The 21,846-nt window shown below is 33.0% G+C and overlaps 2 protein-coding genes across 5 annotated transcripts in view; one reads left to right on the top strand and one right to left on the bottom strand.

Annotated features, from left to right (window-relative positions):
- Window positions 1-16,499, bottom strand: part of lin28ab (lin-28 homolog Ab) — a 31,529-nt gene extending 15,030 nt beyond the window's left edge. The window contains exons 1-4 of one of the 4 annotated variants that reach the window (XM_087294142.2): window positions 16,019-16,499; window positions 14,319-14,416; window positions 13,056-13,231; window positions 4,943-5,121 (exon numbers count right to left, since the gene is read on the bottom strand). In XM_087294142.2, coding sequence (XP_087150268.2) covers window positions 4,943-5,121; window positions 13,056-13,231; window positions 14,319-14,328 — 365 coding nt within the window. In that variant the 5' untranslated portion in view covers window positions 14,329-14,416; window positions 16,019-16,499. 4 annotated transcript variants of the gene reach the window in all.
- LOC147839576 (uncharacterized) overlaps window positions 1-21,846 on the top strand; it is an 846,284-nt gene that overhangs the window by 446,731 nt on the left and 377,707 nt on the right. The window lies entirely within an intron of this gene.

Raw genomic sequence — 21,846 nt, 5'->3', positions numbered from 1 at the left:
AATTTGTATAACACTCTACTCTAATTACTAACCCAAAATAGAGGCATGATTTTTTTCAGGCTTTTTAGTATGGGGTGGGAATCTTTAGGGGCTTAATCAGATTTGATTCTCATTCTGGGAGTCACAATATAACTCCAAAATAATTATTGAGCTTTCCAACTTTACATTTTAATCAGAATTGGAGTTTGTTTATACTTCGATTCCACATACAGTATGACAGACAGTACTGCCAGGCTAGAAAGGATTTTAGTAACAAATGTATATTCAGCATCAACAAGCTCTAAATTTAACATTGAAATGCCAGATTCCAAGGAGCAGTAAAGAACTAGATTTAAAACACAGTAGTCATCTTGTTTGCAACATTGTTCTGTAGATCACTTTCTTTCACAAACCCAAAAGTGACACACAATTCATAAACTTTGCTTGTAGATAATTGAAGGTAATGTCCATGCATCACTTTAATGCCATCCTGTCTATATTCTTCAGTGATTCTCAAGCTGATTGCACAGTGGAAGTGAAGTGCAGCGCTGCACCACATCTTTAAAATTCATAAATGCGTCCATCATTGTCCAAGTAAAAAAAAAATCATGCACCAGTCAACACTTATATATTTTTTTTACAGCATGCACCAATTCATGCCTGCAACACAGCAATCTAATTTGAAGAAAGACTTGTTCTGAACTTTTGACAACATATTTAGAATCATTAGAGAAAAAAAAAAAAAATAATCAATGCTTCAAATAAATCGATTTTTCTCCCAGCTTTTTTTGATGTCTTCATTTTTTCTTTTCTCAAATGCTGTTGTAATGTAATGTATTTTTTTTATTTAATGCGATTTCAGCAACCAAAGCTATTTTCATGACAAAACATTTCAATAATAGATATACAATTAAAAATCAACAAACAAATAAATACATAAATTCAATACGATTTTTTTGTGTTAAAATTCTAAACTTTTCTTCTGGTGTCAATTTGCTAAAAACGTCCTTAAGTCAGTTCATTTCATAAAAAAAAAAAGTCTTCTGGAATCATTAAAAGCAGGAGAGTCCAGTAAAATGTGTTTATTCTCAATTGCTATTTGGTATCATTTACAGTTGCATAGATTTGGACCTTATACCATATTGATGTATCGCTAAGAATTATGCTCAAATATTTTACATAAATGATATTAACATTTAATAAAAGTATTTGATATTGAAACTCATTTTTGCACTACTGATTGTGACTGACTTGTATATTGTTACACATTAGATGCTGAAAAGAGACTGTTGCTGTGTCCCAATTTACATACTTTCTATCCTAAATAGTATTTAAAAATAGAATTAGTATGTCCCAAATCATAGTATGTTGAAGAGAATATGCCAGTGTCATGTGGAATCGAGTCCCCCTGCAATCGAGTCCACTTAGGACCCCAAGGGATCGTCTGCATTGAATACCTGATCAAAAGCTATATTCTACTTCTCCACAGTAAAATTATAATCATATTTGGTGCTTTTTATAGTCCATTCACAAGCTTGAGATTTTAAAAAGACTAATCATATTAGTAACATTATTATCGATAATGACAAGTTAAAGACATGCATAGTTAAAATAATTTAAACGTTTGTAAACATTAAATGATGCCTTTTTTTGATATTATGTATTTATATGTAACATGTATTTACACAAGTAGTAGCACGTCTAGGCAATCAAAACTTATGTTTCCAAAATGATGTTTAACAGAGCAAGGAAATTTTTACAGTATGTTCGATAATATTTTTTTCTTCTGGAGAAAGTCTTTAAGGACAAACTTATAAGCCACTTTAAGCTGTTTTTTTTTTTTTTTTTTAAACAACGTTATACATTAACTTGCCTAATTACCCTAACCTGCCCAGTTAACCTAATTAAGCCTTGAAATGTCACTTTAATCTGTATAGAAGTGTCTTAAAAATATCTAGTCAAATATTATGTACTGTCCTCATGGCATAATTTTGTATTATTTTATTTAAATCAGGCACAACAAACTCTACCTATTACAACTCCAGTGAACCAATAGAATCATCCAGGGTCCTAGGCGGACCCAGTTTGCAGGGGGACTCAATTTCTTCAATCCATATTCTAACTACTGATATTGCCTACAATACAATGTTTGCCGTGAATTTGATTAGAACTACAAACACGGGTGAAAAGTGCAAATAAACTACAAACATGGTAGATGTGCAAAACCAATCATCAAGTAGAAAAAGAGGCTTCAGTAAAGATGTTTGTATGACTGTTAATAATATCTAGCCTTCTGGCTATATTTAAATCACATTTTCCGTGTTATATTTAATCTGCAACAAGAATGTGAACTTATATAAAGACTTGTTTGACATATTATCCAATTAAGGAAATTAAGTATGAATGAAATGTGAATGTGTGGACGATTGACAGGGATCATAACCAAGCAATATAAGGATCTGTTAACAAGGAAGTAGTGTGTCCCAAACTTGCATACTCATCTGTTACAAACTCAAAAGTATATATTTTTCCTTTACAAAAAAAAGAAAAAAAAAGAATAGAAAAACAGAACATACTTTTAGGGCCTAGTATAAGCATGCGAATTAGGACACAGCATGTCATTAATCAATGCATTGCAAAAATTTTATATTGAAAGATCTCAAAATAAGGGCGTAAATAAACTGATTTTCAAGCACTGTGATGAATGCAGATGCAGTTAACCACCACACAGTCATTCCCTTTTAAAATACTCCACGCGATAAGTGTTCTTTCCTTCAAAGTTCTACAATGAATCTAGTGAAGTTTCAACACACTGAGGTTGTGATTTACACACTTGTGCATTTAAAACATTGAGTTGTCGTCACAAATGCAGTAAACTGGATTGCTTTGATGTGATCAATTCCTGATCGGATTCAAAAGACACTTAATTTAATTGCTTTCAATTCCTAAAATATATTTGCTACACCAATTTTATAAAAACATAAGAATATATACATGTTAAATCTGCAAAACAAACAGTGTAGTTGTTTAGAAATAAAAAAAATCTATTACCTATAACTGCATTAAATCAATGCAAAAAAATAGTTTGTTAAAAGTATCAGATCAATTTAACACTTCATGAAGAAGACAGTATGAAAATTCCAATAGCCTTCACAATATTAGATTAAAAGAAATACCCACACACACAAACCCTCCCTTGTCGTTGGTTTAAAGTGGACGAGACATTTAAAAACACGGTGTAAACAATAATGGGTCTACATCCACTTATGGTCAGATCAATGAAAACACATCCTAATACCAGGTGTGAACAGGGCCTCAATGGGGTCAAAAGTGAATAAGCTCAAAACACTTTGCACCTCATTCATGCCTGCACTAAGAGTTGCCCACCTGTGATTGGGTTCACAAAATGTATCTTTACATTAGCATGCTTATGGCCCCATTCACAAAATATTGAGGCATAACAACGTGAGATCTTGTTCATATAAGGGTCACAAAACATATATTTTTTTTCTTTTTGTCAAATTAAATTTACAAATGTGACTGTATATATTTAAAAGCACATCTAGCACAAAAAAAAAAGTTTCTAAGATTTTTTGGAAATAAAAATAGGCAAATAAAATAAATGTTATTGTACCGGTCTACATGTGTAAAAATACCACAACCCAAAATTAACCTCCTAGGGCTTGTGTCCAAATACGTGGACAGCACATTTAAGCTCTTAAGTGGCTATTTAAAACACTTTGAATGTTTAATATTTTGCAGCATATGAAATGTTCCAAACACTATTTTTAACTGTCCAAAATGGGGAAAAATGTTGTTTTTACTTTTTGATAGTCAAAACAATAGTCAAATAATTTTCTATATTAAATATAAATTACAAAACGGTCAGGAAAAAGTGTTTTATGTAAATTCAGACCACGAGTCCACATATATGGACATATTTTTTTTTCTAAAAGTGCATCATATCAAAATATAATACATAGGTTTTTATTCTAATTAGGTTTCAAAAGCCCAAAATAGCAAAGAGAAATAAAAAAAATGCATGAAAAAAAACACCTTGGGCCTTATGTGACCTGTACTTATTTAAATACAAGTTTGTATAATTACTACTATTTTTACATTTTAAAATATATTGGTATTTAATATGAAAAGATGTAAAAGTATAAACATTTAAAATCAATATATATATATATATATATATATATTTATTTTATTTATTTATTTTTTTTATTTATTTATTTTTTTTGCAGGCTGTGCTAAAATCTTTTAAGCTTGCGTGAATCCGAATTTTTGCATACCATTCTCTCATAGCAAACTAACAGTAAGAGGGATGTGGTTAAGAATAATGTGGCTGAAGTCATCAAACTGATGTCAACAGAGAAGGACCACCACAACAAATGCAGAAGCAAATGGTCAGACTTTGAAGATCACCAAAACCAAAAAAACAACAAGATTACGTTTTTTTTTTTTTTTTTGTGGATTAACTTGCACAAAATAAACATGATTAATTTCACATGGACTTTAAACAGGGTCTTTTAATATCATTAAATGATTCTTGTTGAAAATGTAAGATGATTGTTGCATTGTAAAAAAAAAAAAAAAAAATGCTGGGTTCCTCACAGTTCCTTCATGCTGCCCCAACACAAATTGATTAAGTTAACTTGATTGTTTTAAAGTTTTAAGTGAATTGAACATAAAACTATTCATTTTAAACCTCAGGAATTATTGATTTAGCTCATTTTAAATTAGTTTGAACGCATTTCAAAAATAAATGTTTGAGCGTATATACTGCTACACTGACTGAAATACGTATTAGAGTGCTTTCTGTAAAAGGATGTACATATATTGTATATCTGCATTAACCTAATATAAGATCTGGCAAAATGGGCCAGCATTTCGGAAAAACTCTGATTGATCAAATGAATAAAACAGTAAAATAGCAGCAACAGAGCAAGACACTCACCGATCTCCTTTTGACCGCCTCTTTTGGGTACCCTTAGGTTTCTTCTCGCTGCCCACACATGGTGCCCCTCCAGGCCCCGTCACTTGTAAGGACTCCAGACCCTTAGAGGATCTTTTAAAGGTGAATTCCACTGCTTCTCCTTCCTTCAGACTGCGAAAACCCTCCATATGAAGCTTGCTCTGCAGAGATGTCAAACACAGTATTTATCAAAATGTAAAAATAGTATATTTTTTATATTTAATGTGAATTTTAAAACTAATGTTTTCACCATAAAAACAATGAAATAGTCTTACTTTTTTGTCATACATGAGAATGTTTTCTCTTATAATTAAATCAAGATTTACAGATAATGATCATTGTGTAAAAATTCTCACCAAAAAATAGATACAGCTTTTGAGACCGATTTACAACAAGCAGCATTTGATGACGCAACACATTTTAAATCTAAATACTAATTTACTGTAATATTAAAGTCCACATAAAAAGGAAGTTGCTAGATATTTTTCATGACGTTAAATGTTGTACTTTCAACTAAAACTTAATATTTTAGAGGGCCGGGGATTTTATTTAGCAGTTAAACTGTCATCCATAGGGAAAGATCGGCACTCCAAAGCAAATGATCAGATTTGATTAAAAACTTTTTTCCCCCTAGTAGATTAACTTGCTAGCATTATTTGTTCATCACCAAATACAAAAGCTAGTAAAATGAGCATTGCTAATTTAGATTTTATAAAAACTGTAAATCTTTATACTTTCCCAGTATACATAAAAAACACCAGGTTTTACATAACAAGGCTTTTAAGCTATTTAAAATAAAATTCAGTTTGATCAAAGTAAGAAAAAAAAATTATTTAATTTGTACGGTTCTATACGGTTTTATATTTATTAAAATATATTAGGGGCATTTTATATATTTGTAATTAAATAAATAATACACAAAATAACACCCTTAAGGGCTAATGGTTTTCATTTTTTGTGCATGTCAAAGATATATTATATAAACTTTATATTAAATTACTTTCTATAAATGCTTATCTTCTAAACTGTCACAAATTTTTGCTGAAAGTTTTATGCATGAATTATTTAGAAAAATAAAAACACTCAATTAAAACCCATGTTGTCAACATAAGACTGTATTTTGGTGAGAACTGCTAAAAACGTCATCTTCCCTGCCCCCAACATTGCTTTCAACATCCCATTCACTCTGGCAGAGTCACAACCACCTCTTCAAATCACTCCCATTAAAATGGCTTCCTCATTCCATCTCTCCATCAATTAACTCAAGATCTTTATCAATGTATGGCTATATCTGAATCTGAGGTCCCAAAATCTAACCAGAAATTACATTAAACAATATATCTGAACATTTTAAATCCCTACCATAACAATTGTTTGGCAAAAAAAAAAAAAAACTGCACTGAAATGACTGGGAGGATGAGCCCTAAAATAAAGCCATCTGGTTACATCTCACCCTGGCTCATCGGTGCTGAGGGTTTTCTGCAAGAAAAGGTGGGGGAAGCTCGCATTCCTGAGATACTTGCTCTATAGGCGCGTGGAAATGGGGCTTGAGAAAGGATCTACCTTTAAAAACAACCTTCCGCTTGAAGTCTTAAACAACCAAAAAAAAAAAAAAAAAACTGACTATTTGGTGTATGTGTGAGCTCACCGTATCAAATTAACCCCAGTGATGGTGTTTACAGATCAATCAGCTAAGCTGGCGGTGTTTGTGATGGTACCGTAATAACAGTCCTAATAATAACGGCTGCTTATCTTCTGATCAGGACATGCCTTAAAAGACTGATTTCAGTCTTTTACACATTAAACTTAATGGTCAGTAATAAATTCCACACATTCTTTCTGACAGCAAAAACACTAGACTGTTCACACAGTATATCACACACAATATTCCTTTCTCAATCTTTCTAAACCTGTATGTCTTTGCTAAATTGGGAAAACTCTGCAGAATCAGGCACAATGTACATGTAAATAACAACAGGTAAAGCAAGCATTCTAGATAAAAGTAAAAACATTAAATGTTTAGTAGCAGAGGATTCTAGACATGGGACGGTAACGGTTTTCAAGGTATAGAGCGCTATGGAACAGTCAAGGTTTTAAAACTGCCCAAATGTCCTATTATTGTTCCTAAGGTACAGTTGAAGTCAGAATTTAGCCCCTCTGTTTAGTAACAACAGTAAATAATATTTTACTAGATATTTTTCAACTACAGCTTAGTGACATTTCAAGGCTTAACTGGGTTAATTAGGTTTACTATGCAAGTTAGGGTAATTAGGCAAGTTATTGTATACTGATGGTTTGTTCTGTAGACTATTAATATATATAGCCTAAAACGGCTAATAATTTTAACCTTAAAATGGTGTTAATTTTTTAAAACAGCTTGTATTTTAGCCGAAATAAAACAAATAAGACTTTCTTCAGAGGACAAAATATCAAAATATTATTTCATTGCTCTGTTAAATATATTTGGGAAATATTAAAAAAAAAAACAATAAAAAATAATAATCAAAAGGGGGGCTAATAATTCTGACTTCAACTGTACATAAAAGCCTTTTTTCTTTTGTTTTAGAACAACATCTCCAGCTGAAAAGAGATCCAAATGTGTAATTTTAAATAGTAAAGAAATCTGTTTTTGAAACTAATGATGACAGCAGAAATCAATGATTCATTTAAATTATTTAGCCTGACATGTTTACAGTTTTAAAATACTTTAAATGTTTCTTAAAATAAAATACATTTTGTTCAAAAGGGGGAAAAGTTTTTGTTTTTAACCCAGACATTTAAAAATAATATATTTTAGAGCAGTAATGACAATACCGTGAAGCCATGATACTTTTATCCAAGGTTATCATTTAGTCAGAATCTTATATCAGCCCATACCAAGTGGATTCCATGTTTTTCTTCACAGATGAGGAAACAACTTATGAATGGATTTAAAGCTCCCTCTGCAATATTCAGTTGAGAGTTTATTGTAACATTGAGAATAAAAAGCCACAGTATACACACACAGCATGTGTGTTATGTATTATATGGCCTATTCTAATGCTTTATAGTTTGAAAGCAGTGTCGAGCACAATACACTATAATAAAAAAGATATTTTACAAGATATTATACAAGATATTTTAAAGTCAGTAAGTTCAATGGACTCATAAGGTTAGTTTGATTCAGCTTAAAGATTTAAGGCAACAAGGATATTTTACAGCAGTCTTAAATTGACCAGGTAAAGTCCTCACAAAGCAAAAAAAATGTAAGGTCATATACGAGGTCACACTTAAGAAAAAAATAAAAAATTATATATATATATATATATATATATATATATATATATATATATATATATATATATATATATATATATATATATATATATATATATAAAAAACATTTTCCTGGTTAAATAAACTTAATCACTAAAATAAAATAAAAATATATAAACAAATACAATCTGAGCTAACATTGATATTCTAGTTATTAAATCCTAGTACAAATCAAAATAAGTTTATGCATATTTGCTTTAATGAAAAAAGAAACTCCAGGTAAAAAGAAAATACATAAATATATTTTATTTATTGCTATTTTTTTATAACTGTTTAAATTCATCAAAAATAATAAATCAGAGCAAGCTTTCAGGCCATTTAAAGTTTTATTTACATGTAACAAGTAATGATATTAAAGTGCAAACACTGTTTTAATGAAACAACCAATTAAAAACTGACAGCAAAATAAATGATTATAAACTGTCTAACAGTGCAGTTCACAGACCTACACATTACAAGAGCAGGTCAGGAAGTTTAAAACAAGCAACAAGTTTACCACACCAGGTAAAAAATTGCTTTGAACACTTTAAAAACAAAAATTACAAAAGAATTCAGATAATGTAAAAAAAAAAAAAAGTCATCTGTATCATTTGCATAATATGTACTTCATTGCATTGAGTGGTGAAAAGCAGTTAGAATGGTTAACGTGTAGCTTGTTAAGAGGCTGATAATTACAAAGTAGCTCTGCCAACCCCAAGTGAGAAGTCTGCGGTGGACCACACTTTGGCCTCCCAACCCCCAACAACACTTCCTGGAACCATCCACGGCTCCATCCTTTGACCTTCTCTACAACTTGCCCTCCTCTTTTACTACAGAGTATTTTTATGAATGAGTTGAGCTAACAACCCCCTCCCCCAAAAGGTTCCCTCCCTCCTCCCAGCCCCCTTGCTCCAATCTTCTGGTTTTCATTCTTGACATTCTCTTTCTGCACGCCTTTCATCTCTTTTTGCCTATTAATTATGAAATCTCTTTTCCATCTAAGCCTCTTTTTGGTTATCCCTGCACATAAAAGCCATTTATTTGGTGATTCTCTAATTTAATAGGAAGGCAGGATTTCCTCCCGCTAGATAGACAATGACAGCCATTGTTTTGTTTTTTTAACCTGGTAGTTCCCTTGACAGTCACCCAGCTTGAGTTTTATCAATACATCCAAAGTAGTCTTCAGGTAAGTTTGAGAATTGATGCCTTTGTGGATGTCAATAGCTAACCTGCCAAGAATGTCCAGAAACCTTCCGTAGGTCATAATCAGAAACCGTCCTTAAGTCAAAATCACAAAGTAAAAAAATTTTGTTCTGAAGCGTTGGCAAAATATGCCGCCTGTAAAAAATGTATTAAAGGATAGTTCACCCAACAATTCTTTCATTTATTCACGTTTGACTTGTTCCAAACCAGTTTGAACAAAAAAATATATATTTGAACAACACTGTAAATTACAGATGTTACAGATTTCCAAAAATCTTCAATATTTTGTTCTATTTTTGGTTGAACTATCCCTTTAGAATGTAATTTTCAGTTTTATAACATATGGACGACACCAATAAACAGTCTAAACTGTTTGATCTTCTTCACTTTTGACCATTCCTGAGGCAGTTGAAATCACACAAACAAAATGCTCATATTTTCTTTGGTTGCACCAACATGGATCACAACAGTACAGAGATCTGTTGTTGCCTTTTTATTTTTTTGTTTGCTTACTTTCCTGTTCACTTATGCTTTGTAATATGGGGTTGTTAATGCAATAGTGCTTGTATAACATAAATGGATAGTTTGCATTTTATTGTAACGTCTTTCTTCAAAATATATTCTTTGTGTTCAACAAAAGAAAGAAACTCAAAGTTTTGGACCCACTTGAAGGCAAGTATTTTTTGGTTTAATTTTTGGGGGAAAAATCTCTTTAAGCACTAGTGATTGTGAGTGTGAATAAATAAATGGTCAAATGAGACACATTTGAATGCATCTTAATAACAATAGGCTAATTTGCAAATTTGGTTAACCCCAAAAAAGTTCATTCTTTAATTTGCTCAAGTCTCATTCCAATGTCTTTTTAAAAACACGAACCAACTGAAGACATTATAGACTGTAGAAACTGTCTGAAACAGACCATAAACCATCTAGAAATAAAGGTTTAAATTCTTTACTTTTCAAAAGCAACATTTTAGTTCCTAACTGCTCCTTGAAAGGTACATATTAGGTACAAATGGGTACCATATACTATGTTAAAATTACAAAAAAATGCACGCTTAAGGTACTATTGTCCACCTGTATGGTACAAAAGTGTACCTTTTGAAATATCCCAGTGACAGAGTATGTACCTTCATTTCAGAACATGTACAAACAGAAATTATCAAAACATTCTTCAAAATAAGTGATTGGCTGGTTAATGTTAAGGTGTGCGACTATTTTCAGAGAAACACACAGCTAAAGCAGTTTATGTAGGTCATGGCTGCATTACAGTTCCATATCCCTATGAATGATTTGTTATTTCACAGCCTACCACAGTTAAAAACTTAAATCAAAAGGCTTTAAAGAGGGTGTGCAGGACAAATGTCTTAGAATACAACATCTGAATATCAAAGTTAATAATTAACTATAGTACAAGCGTAAAAATGGTTTTGGTGCTCTGCATAATAGCCACATCATGGGCTTACATTATTTTTCTAATAATTCAACAGTTTACCATCAATTATTCCTTGCCTCATCTTTGGGGTTCCAAAAATGAAAAGTTGACATTTAACAGGTATTGAACAATACAAGGTTGAGTAGATTTAAAATAGGTGACTTTCGACATTCAGATTTATAGATTCTAGTTGATTAACACAATAGACTACAATGAAGAATGCTGAAAACGTATTGACTTCCATGTGGTTTTCCTGCTATTTATGTTAATGGCTACAGGTTTCAAGAATTTTTCAGTATTTCCACTTTTGAGCTCATCAGAAAAAAAAAAAATACTCAAACTGGTTTGGAACAACTCAAGGGTAAGTAAAAATGACAGAATTTTCATTTTTAAGTGAACTATCCCTTTAAGCCCTGACTGTTCAGCCTTCCAGACAGTCACTCTTAAGGTAACCAAAGACCTCTTACTCAGAAAGAGAGACAGAGAGATCACTTAACACTATGTGTAAGGCTGCTGCCTGTAAGATGCTCTAATCTCTGGGTAATTTTACACAATGACCTCAAGTCATGAGGCAGCAGGTCCTTTGGCTCCGGGTGATAGGTGATCCACTGTTTGCCAACTTGCGGGTTGTTCTGTGGCAACAGCTTGTTGAATTATTGCTGATTGAGAAGGTTAGTGTTTAGGATTGGAGACTTTTTAACAGGATTACTAGCATTTTGTGCAAACTAATACAAAGGGATCTGAGGAAAAATTGTAATTATAAATTTCAGTTTTTGATATGCCCCTCTTTATAAAAAAGTACAGTGCAGACAGGACGGGTGGAATTAAAGAGCTGACATGGAACAAGTATATGCCGGAGATTGGACTTGAACCTGTGACCATGTTCACAACACAAACTGTTTTTAGGATAGTTTGATTTACTTGGATACAACTAACTTTATAATAACCAAAAAATAAAACTTCTGATTTCTAGTAATTATCTGAAATCAAACATTTGAAGTGACTAAACCAAATATAAGGAACGCATATAAGTAACATATACAAGTAACTATGAACTATTGAACTACAGAACTTGGTTTTCAGTAGGGTTTAACGGTTTTCGGTTTTCTTACAAAGTAGTCCAAGAAAGGCTATAGCAAATGTTCTGCCTCATTTACCCTACTCAAGATTCATCTCGTATTATGCTCAAAAGTACTTTGCTTTAGTTTAGTTTTAAGTAAAAATAAAAGAACAGAATCTGACCCATGAGAAATTCCCTATTTTTCTGGTTTTATAAGTAAAAAAAATAATAATAATAAAAATAAAAACGTAGACAAGCCTTCTAGAAAATAAAACTTAAAATAAAACTGTATAAGTTATAGCACATTTATATGAAATTTTTGTCAATGCAATGTTTTAAATCCAAGCAAGTTCAAACAAAAATGTTTGGAGAAACATCATGATTTACAGTTTGAACAATTTAATTATTTTTCTTTAAATGAACAATTATTACCATTATTATTGTTATATAATTGTGGACAGCTTTAAAGTTCTCTGCATATTTAGTTGAGAGGTTAACATTGAGGGGAAAAAAACATCATTATTAATGATTATTATTTATTATTATAAGCTGGTTTATTCAGTACATCCAAATAAATAATTTTAGTAGTAACCCAATGCATGTGGATTACTGCTGCTCCTGTAATTTAGACCAACATAATAGCCTACTTTACACAAAAAAACTAAACAAATATAAACAGTTTTGAAAACCTTAAGGAAATAAATACATATAAAGTGATCAAATTAAAATCAAAGCAAGGGATATACAAGGTCAAAATCAACGCAGCTTTCCAAACACCAAGGTAGTGTCCTTCAACACAGATCCAAATACAGAAGCCAACAAGTAAATATGCTAAAACATAACAGCATAGCCAGCTTAAAATCGTTTCTGACAAACATGGTTTGCTTTGCCAAACGACTGAAGAACTTCATTTAGACTACATGAAGACTTTAATGTTCAAACATAGACTACATTTCAAATATAAAAATGATTCAAATGTATCCAACAGTTTCCGTAACATTTCAGCATTTAACCCTTGTTTGAACCATGGTAAGGAAACAGGAGATTTCTAGAGACAGCAAGGCCTTGCATAGGTCCGGATAATTAAAAGAACGGCAGCATACCTGATGGACGAAGACATCCACGGGTGAGTCCAGACAGATGCCCTCCCGGTGGGTCATGGACAGAAATCCGAAGCCCATCCGCACGTTAAACCATTTGCAGACCCCAGAGCCGTGAAAAGAGCCTGAGTCTTCCTCGGAGCTCGCGGCTTCTTCCTCTTCTGTCTTTGTACATCCACCTTATATGTATAAAAACACGAAACAAGAATCAATCACAAATAATTGTACGAACTCGTATATCGCGCTATCGAAAGTGGAAGAACAAAACAAATCGGTGAGCTCTTACGCTGCTGTTTCGACATGAAGTGAATTCATCACGCTTGGCAAGAAAATGCCAGAAGCTAAACACGAGTGGACGAAATGCGTTTCTATATGGGTTTGTTTATTTTGTAAACATTTTTTTTGCTCATTGCTCGTTTTACACACTACAAATTCTATAAACCTTTTATTATATAGTTATTGTTTGTATTGTAAAAATAATTTCACCTAAATTTATAAATAAATCTGTAAATGGACAGTTTAACCAACAGGTAGCCTAGGTTAAGGAAAAATACATAAAGAATTAAAATAACTGTTTTATACAGCGAGCAAGTGATATCCCAATTTATTGCATTTTTGAGTAAATATGATACTTATTTTAATCAATCACCATTATGGAAATTTAAATATATGTAATTTTGTAGTTAATAAATGCATTAGATTCCTAGCTTAATAGCTTTTTCACGTCTTTAGCGGTGATTAGGCCTACTGGCTACGTCTTATATTGTTTTTAAAAAATGGCGAAAAAATATATATTTTGTTTAAACAAAATTCCTGGCGTTCTTTATCATTTATTTATAAGCTAGAAGTTTAAAACAGCTAAAAGTTAATTTATCATAGCGCACTCGTGCACTTTCAGGGAGTATTAAAAATCACAAACGGCCGCTCACCTGTGTAATATTGCTCATAAACTGAGCCCATTTCACCCATCTCGCCCATCAATCTCCGAATAAATCCCGACTACAGAAAACAGGGTTCAAACTTTACTCCACATTTCAAAAGTAAAACAAAAAAATACTACTTTAACGACGCCAGGAAAAAGGAACAAACAAAAAAAATGGGGCACATTTTAGCGGTAACGACTTAAAAATTCCAGGGCTTCTGGGAAGTACCCTTTGTGAACATCCCCAAATCTAAAAGACAATGCGGGAGATCCGTCCCACCCCCTCTTCTTTATTCCTCTCACTCTTCACTGACCCCCCACTGGAAGATCACCCACGACCTCACCTTCAGCCATGTCTCCAGGATGTCTTCTTGGTTTACACCACAAAAACGATCATTGAATGGGCCCCCAAACAGCATAAAACAGTGGTCAGCGTTTATTCCTGAGTGAATCATAGGACACGGGTCACTGTAGCATCTCCACTATTACCTCCACCGGCTTTAGGTCAAGTCTATGTGGTGTTCAACTTCATTGAGCTGATGAATTGCACATTTCTGCAGCGATGGGGTCCAAATTCACCAGTGAGCCAATCACAGATTGAGAACATTTAAGCTCGAGAAATAGGAAGTGCCCTCCCCTCTTAAACTGAAATGACCCACAGCATGCTGACAGCCTGACACACACCACATAGTGGATGGACATTGGGACAGCAGAGGCATTCATTGATTTATTATTGCATGCATCAAAATAGCCTATTTGGTATGCAGTTCTCATAGTTAATCTAAAAAACACGTTTAATTAAATTTTGCAAACGTTTTATACTGTGCCATTTTAATATTTAGATCTTAAAAAATATATACCATGCTATTTAGAACATTTCTGCAAAATACATAAAGCACTAAAATATTCCAGTTATTACACAGACGATTGTGTGAAGAAAAGATATGAACGTCGGGTTTTGAAGACATTAGAACATGTATAATTCACGCAAAACGTTCTATAATATCACAACATTTGATATCTGTGTGCAACCAAAAGCAGGCACGTCTTAAACTACAAAAGGATAATAATAATATGCTTTAAAACATATTTATAATGTGCATTTCGGGAGCTGTGTAAGATGTAACTGTATTAGTTATTATTTTGAATTGTGTTAAAAATGCCAAAAACAGGAAATAAAAATGTTCAATTAATGTCCCCTAGCTAATGATGTTGACAAACTATTGAAAACTGATCGCAGTTCTGGTTTGAGCTTCATGAAAAGCACAGGTCGCAGTGTCTCATTGTTCTCACACCTCAAGCAGAGCCCACAAAAGGAACAATAAGATACTCTGAGGCGTGTAAATGTTATTTAATTGATCTCTGACGCCAGCGCATAATGAATGGGAATTGCCTGAAGTTTTCGCAACCGGCAATTTACATGTAACTAAAGCACGGAGGGAATTCCACATACATACGTGACACAGTTTAGGTTGCACGAGTAGGCTATATTTTTGACAATAGCATATGGGTCAAAATGCATTTTATGCAGGTCAAAATGACAGTTTTTTAAATGGCAGAAATAATTAGGCTAGAATATCAAGACCATGTTTCATTTTTTTATTTTATTCAACACAGTAAATGGTATAAAATTAAGCAAACTATTTTGGTTAATGTGCATTGCAGATAAAGTTGAAAGCGAATTTTTCCCCATTTCGATTTTTTTGTACCTTTAGACTACAAATATTAGGTAAATTATACACATAAATAGGCTACAAATCCAAAGGATCATTGTGCACATCACATACACACACACAAACGCAATATACTACATCTCACAAAAGAATGCTGTGTAAGAGTTTCTCCAGACAAGATTTTGATCTTAATCTTGCTGCCACGAGAGAGAGAGAGAGAGAGAGAGAGAGAGAGAGAGAGAGAGAGAGAGAGAGAGAGAGAGAGAGAGAGAGAGAGAGAGAGAGAGAGAGAGAGAGAGAGAGAGACTGCATAGTAAAACCAATTTAATGTTGTAAAAAGTTATTTTATAATACTGATATGAAGTTCTCACCTGTGTGATTGAGATGCGGATTTGCCGGGGGCATCTTTATGATTTAGCCTTCTACTTCTTAAAAAATAACTAGGCTATACAATTAACTGCTTTTTCTGTGGTGTAATCAACTACGTTAATGTGGACTGGTCGCCAGGCTTCGTCTTAAAGTCCAGCTCCTCGAAGGCATTTTATACTACCGAGCCTGTGTGACTGACTGAATGGATGAATGAATGAATTAATGGAGAGCAGTGAGTCAGTCTGCTGGGCTCCTGCTGTGGTTCTGCTCTGATGACTGTATTTGGATTGTCATGCGGCCCGTCACCCACAAACACAATTAAAGCCGCATCCACTTTCCAATTAAATATTCATGCAGGATTCTTGGATGCCGTTCATCAGCTTCCCAAACGCACTCTTTCTCTCACAGGTTTCTGACTCATGTCAGAGGAAACAGCACAGCACCTGTTAGAAGTCTTAGTCATAACACTTCATCTAATTATGTAATCCAAACAGAACCAGGACCCTCTTCATATGATAATCAAGCATGTGCTTCAACGGGTCACGTGATGCAATCATTATCCGTCAATCAAAAGTGCAGCTGGATCTTTAGCTTCGTCATGAATGTAAAACGCTGCTAGCGAATTGCTTATACCGCGCGTTATTTAAAAAGGAACATATATGCATTTAGGAGAAAAAGATCCACAGCGATCACACTGCAAGCTAATATGGTAGGTTGTCATATGATTTCGCAACCACGTTTAATTAGATTTGTTTAGTTATTCAAATTGTTTCTGTTCATCAAAAAATCGTGAAGCTAAAATAAATAAATGAATAAATAAATAAATAAATAAATAAATAAATACCACACATCATAAATAAATAATAAAAACAGAAACTGCAAACTAATATGGTAGGTTGGTACATGATTTTGTAGCCACGTTTAATTAGATTTGTTTGGTAATTCAAATTGTTTCTGTCCATCAAAAACCGTGAAGCTAAAATAAATAAATACATACATAAATAAATAAATAAATAAATAAATAAATAGATAAATAAATACCACACCTCCTAAATAAATTAATAAAACAAAAGGTATATTAATAAAAGTTTAAATGAAATACAATTCACTGCATTGTATATGATGTATTATTTCCATAAAGATGTATTTCAATAGTTTGACAGTTAAGAAACAATAACATTGTTCATGCCTTGAAAGAAGTGGTTCTCTTTAACAAGGCTGCCTTTATTTGCTTCAAAAATACAATAAAAAAGTAAAGCCTTTGGGTTATGTTTTCAATTTTCTATATGAGTTTTATTTTAAGTAGGCCTATAGTTTATTTATGTGATCCAAATCTGAATTTCCAGCACATTTTTTTATTTTAAATGATACTTATAATCATAAAACTAATAATTTTATTACTGATTTATTATGATAACTTTTTATTTGTATTCCATAATTAATAATAATCATAATCTCAGTGTTGAATAAAAAATTTTAGCGTGTGTGTGTGTGTGTATGTTTGTGTGAAATATTTGACAATATAATATTATTATATTCCCCTCTTTAATGATTTTATTGTAGCTTGTATTATGTGTTATACAATCAACAAATGAATAAAATGTTATGAAATCTACAAATTCCCTACTGCCTTTCTTCCCAATTTAAAAAAAAAAAAATGTGTGTAGTCGACCATATTGCATTTTTTTTTTTTAAATGTATAGAGATGATAATGCAGTCGGCTGCATTCATGCCTTCCTCAAAAAGACAATGAAGACTAAAGCATTTTATAGAGATCTCCTTAGTAACCAATGGCCTTGACTCAGTCCTGGAGATGACCCATGTCAAGCAGAGGGGACTGAGGACAATGGATCAGGCACGTGCCTGTAACACCCCTCAAACTACCCACATCTCCCTCCTTAACACACAATGAGCAAGATTTGTTTTTAGTACATCACTTTGATGCATTATTAAAAATCCTAAAGCAGGGGTCACCAAACTTGTTCCTGAAAGACCGGTGTCCTGCAGATTTTAGCTCCAACCCTAATCAAACACATAATAACAAGCTAATCAAGGTCTTACTAGGTATACTTGAAACACCCAGGCAGGTGTGTTGAGGCAAGTTGGAACTAAACCCTGCAAGAACACCGGCCCTCCAGGACCGAGATTAGTGACCCCTGCCTTAAAGGGATAAATGGTGGTGCAGTGGTTAGCACTGTTGCCTTACAGCAAGAAAGTCACTGGTTCGAGTCCTGGCTGGGTCAGTTGGCATTTCTGTGTGGAGTTTGCATGTTCTCTTCGTGTTTGTGTGGGTTTCCCTCCAGGTGCTCCAGTTTCCCCCACAATCCAAAGACATGCGGTATAGGTCATTTGAAAAAACTAAATTAACCGTAGTGTATGTGGATAAGTTTGTATGGATGTTACTCAGTACTGGGTTGCAGCAGGATAGGGTATTGCTGTGTAAAACTTAAGCTAGATAAGTTGGGGGTTCATTCCGCTGTTGCGACCCCTGATCAGTAAAGGGACTAAGCTGAAGGAAATTGAATGAATAAAAGGGATAGATCACCCCAAAAACAAAAATGGACTCACTATTTACCCGTGCTCAAATGGTTCCAAAATTTCATAAGTTTCTTTGAAACTGTTGAACAAAAGAATATCTTTAAAAAAAAGCTGAAAACTTGTACCATTGACTTCTGTAGGAAAAAAAAATCAAATACTATGTAAGTCAAAGGTTACACATTGTCACAATGTTTGCCAAGTTTAACATTTAACGCTATTATTAACTTTTTACCATGTTTACCAATTTGAGACCAGATCACAGAAACATAAAAAAAAAAAACAATTAATTTGTCTAATGGGCCATTTTGCTTGGAAAGCTTGTGCCACACTTTCGAGAATCAGGGTCATATCCCAGTGGGACAGATGTCAGTTCAGTTCTTTCTTGAAGACCTTAGGGAATCGGTGGATAATCAATACTCACATTGCAAGTGTGAAACAGTGGAAAGGCCAGTCACATCTAGGATCTGATTTCAGTGATCTTCTCAGGCTGTGAGTCATGACAGTGATGAATGGGACTTCAGTTTCACCATCAGAAACTGGAGTACTGGAGCAATATAGTTTAAGAGTTGTTTCTTCTATCCTTTCTGTATTTCCTCCCCTTTTCACAGATTCAGCAGAACAAGGCTGAGGGATAACATTTTATTAGTGTGTGTAGATTTAATTTTCTGAGAAGGAGAACACAAAGTACAGTGGTTTATAGTTTCAGCACCCTGGACAGCACTACTGTGTTTCTCTGAAACTTACTGTAAGTTAGGAAATGTGTCTTCCTGTGTGTGCAGAATCTCAAAATCAATTAGATGCAAAAGATTTTGTTTGTTCCTTTTTGTGTATATGCTGAATTACTTGTTCTCTCTTGAGTGTCATTTCGATTATAAGATATCAAATGCATTCTAAAACTGTTTTTCTCAACCATGTTCTTGTAAGACCATCAGCTATGCACGTTTTCTATATATCCTTAACTAAATGGGCCTGAATCAGATCATCAGCTCATTAGCAGAGATTGAAAGACCCGTGATGGGTGTCACAGACAAAGAGACATTCAAAACATGCAGTGTTGGTTGTCCTCCGGGAACATGGTTGAGAAACACTGCTTTAAGACCTACTGCTTCAGCTATTGTTGAACTTTTTTTTTTTTTTTTTAAATCAGCCAGAAAATGGGTGGTGTATCTTTTGTGAAGTTTGATCTAGCCAAAAGCTTAAGCATTAAAAAACAATACTTAAAAAAAATCTATGACATTTATTTGACTTTTGTGAAGATCAGTATATGAAGAGTTCTCATGCAAAACCCTCTTTGAAAAACTGCCATGTGACATTTGTAGGATTTTTAATTAGCATTAGCAACAAAATTAGCATTTTTCTCAGCCTCCTATATTTATGTTCAATTGTCACATTAAAGAATACAAAAATGCTCAAGAAGAAAATCAGATGGCGCTTAAAAGTTTTTGCATCTGAAATTCATAATTTCAAGCTTCCAGGCGTCTAAATTCTTACTCATATCTGTGAAAACTATCTAGAATGTTCTTGTGATTGTTTTACTAGATAGTTGAGCCAGTTGAACATTTGAGCAAACCAACCAAAAAAGCACACACCTTTTGAAATAAATCAAAATGCTAAGTCAAAGTTTGAAAATATGTCTAAAAATGCATATTATATTTTATTCATAATCCTATTTTGTACATAAAAAATTGAGCTAAACAGGCACCTAGCCATGAATTACTTTCGATTTCTCTTGCCCTCTTCTGTTACATTGCTGGAATATTGATAAGTGCTTGGCATGATCTTTAACTGATATACAATATTAAAGTATAAATGGTATATGATTTAAGTGAATTTTGTCACGTTTCAAAACTACACAGAAAAAAAAATGCATGTTTTTACAGTTGACTATTATTGTAATTGTCATCAAAGATTAAAAATTTACAAAAGGACAAATAGCTAAAGCTAATTATTTGTCATTGTGCAGCACAGTTTAAATAAAACATGCCAACGAAATGTAGTTCTTTTAGGGATTTTTTTTTCTCTCTAGTTGTTGCTCTGACACAAAGTTTTTTTGGGGATATTTAAACAAATGACTTTTATTTTTTGCAGCATTTCTGTGATTTTTATTTTTATTTTCACTGTCCTTTATGGAAATTTATCATTACTACGAAGCCCCGGCTGAATAAAAAAAGGTAATAAAGAAAAACAAATAGTATTTGTGACACAGACCTTTTTTATTCTAAATAAGACAATACATTATAATATATGATAGGAATACATTGAGTAACAAGCAAGAAAAAGTGCTGCTTGTAAAGCTAACTGGAAGATGAATAACTGGAAGATGAAGCCAGATACATTACATTTACAAACTAAAGTGCCCACTCTTGAAAAATGAGACCCATAAACAGTAATATGTTTTTGTCTAAGTTTAGCCAACAAGAGCAGAAAACTGGTTTTCCTGCCCTCTAGTGGATACAATGTGAAGATGTTTAGCAGATAGCGCTCTCCAGCGCCACCCCTCACTGACAAAGGTCTTGAATTTGTCCCATACATGAGCTCATTTGTCTTATTTTGACTGCTATGCAACCGTATAGAGTAAGAACAACCCACTGAAAAAGTATTTAAGACCAAGCGCAATCCTCTGTTGGCTGTCGCTTCGGTGTGACTTCAGCTAATCAGTTTTGGCCAATGCAAAAATTTTTTTAGGAGTCCAACATCCAGCTGTGCAGGAAAACAAACAATCTATTGTAAGTGAAGTTATCTTAGCTATTGTATTGTTTTTAAATAGAGAAAATATTATACAAGTAACCAGTGTTGGGGAAAGTTACTTCTGAAAGTAAATATTGAGTTACTCCCTATATTATTATTACTTTTATTAAAAGTAACTAGTTGCTTTACTTTTTAATGGAAAGTAATACATTACTTTACTTTTTAAGTTACTTTTGATTTACGTTTTTATACCTGCCTAAGGCTTAATCTTGAACTTGCTATTTTTTTAATATAGGACCTTCACATCTAACAACACACTGTATAACCTACACTGTACCTTTAAAAGAAATGATCACAAAATTTGAATAATTTTACCTTCCGAGAACTTCCTGACGCCATGCTGTTTTTACAGATTAAGAAAAGTTAGAAGCAATCTGTTTGTTATTTTTGTATTTTTACTTTTTTCACTGTCCATTTAAGTTGATTACACAAATTTTATTTCAGCAAAAAATAAAAGCATATTAATTAGTTTAAAAAGTAACTCAAGCTACATTTTTAAAAACTCAAGCTTTTAAGTAACTCGTTACTTAGAAAAGGAATATTA

Source organism: Danio rerio, chromosome 19, assembly GCF_052040795.2.
Source record: "Danio rerio strain M-AB ecotype USA chromosome 19, GRCz13ab, whole genome shotgun sequence".
NCBI lineage: Eukaryota > Metazoa > Chordata > Actinopteri > Cypriniformes > Danionidae > Danio > Danio rerio.
Note: the sequence above shows the minus strand (reverse complement) of the source record. Positions and strands in the feature narration are given on the sequence as shown.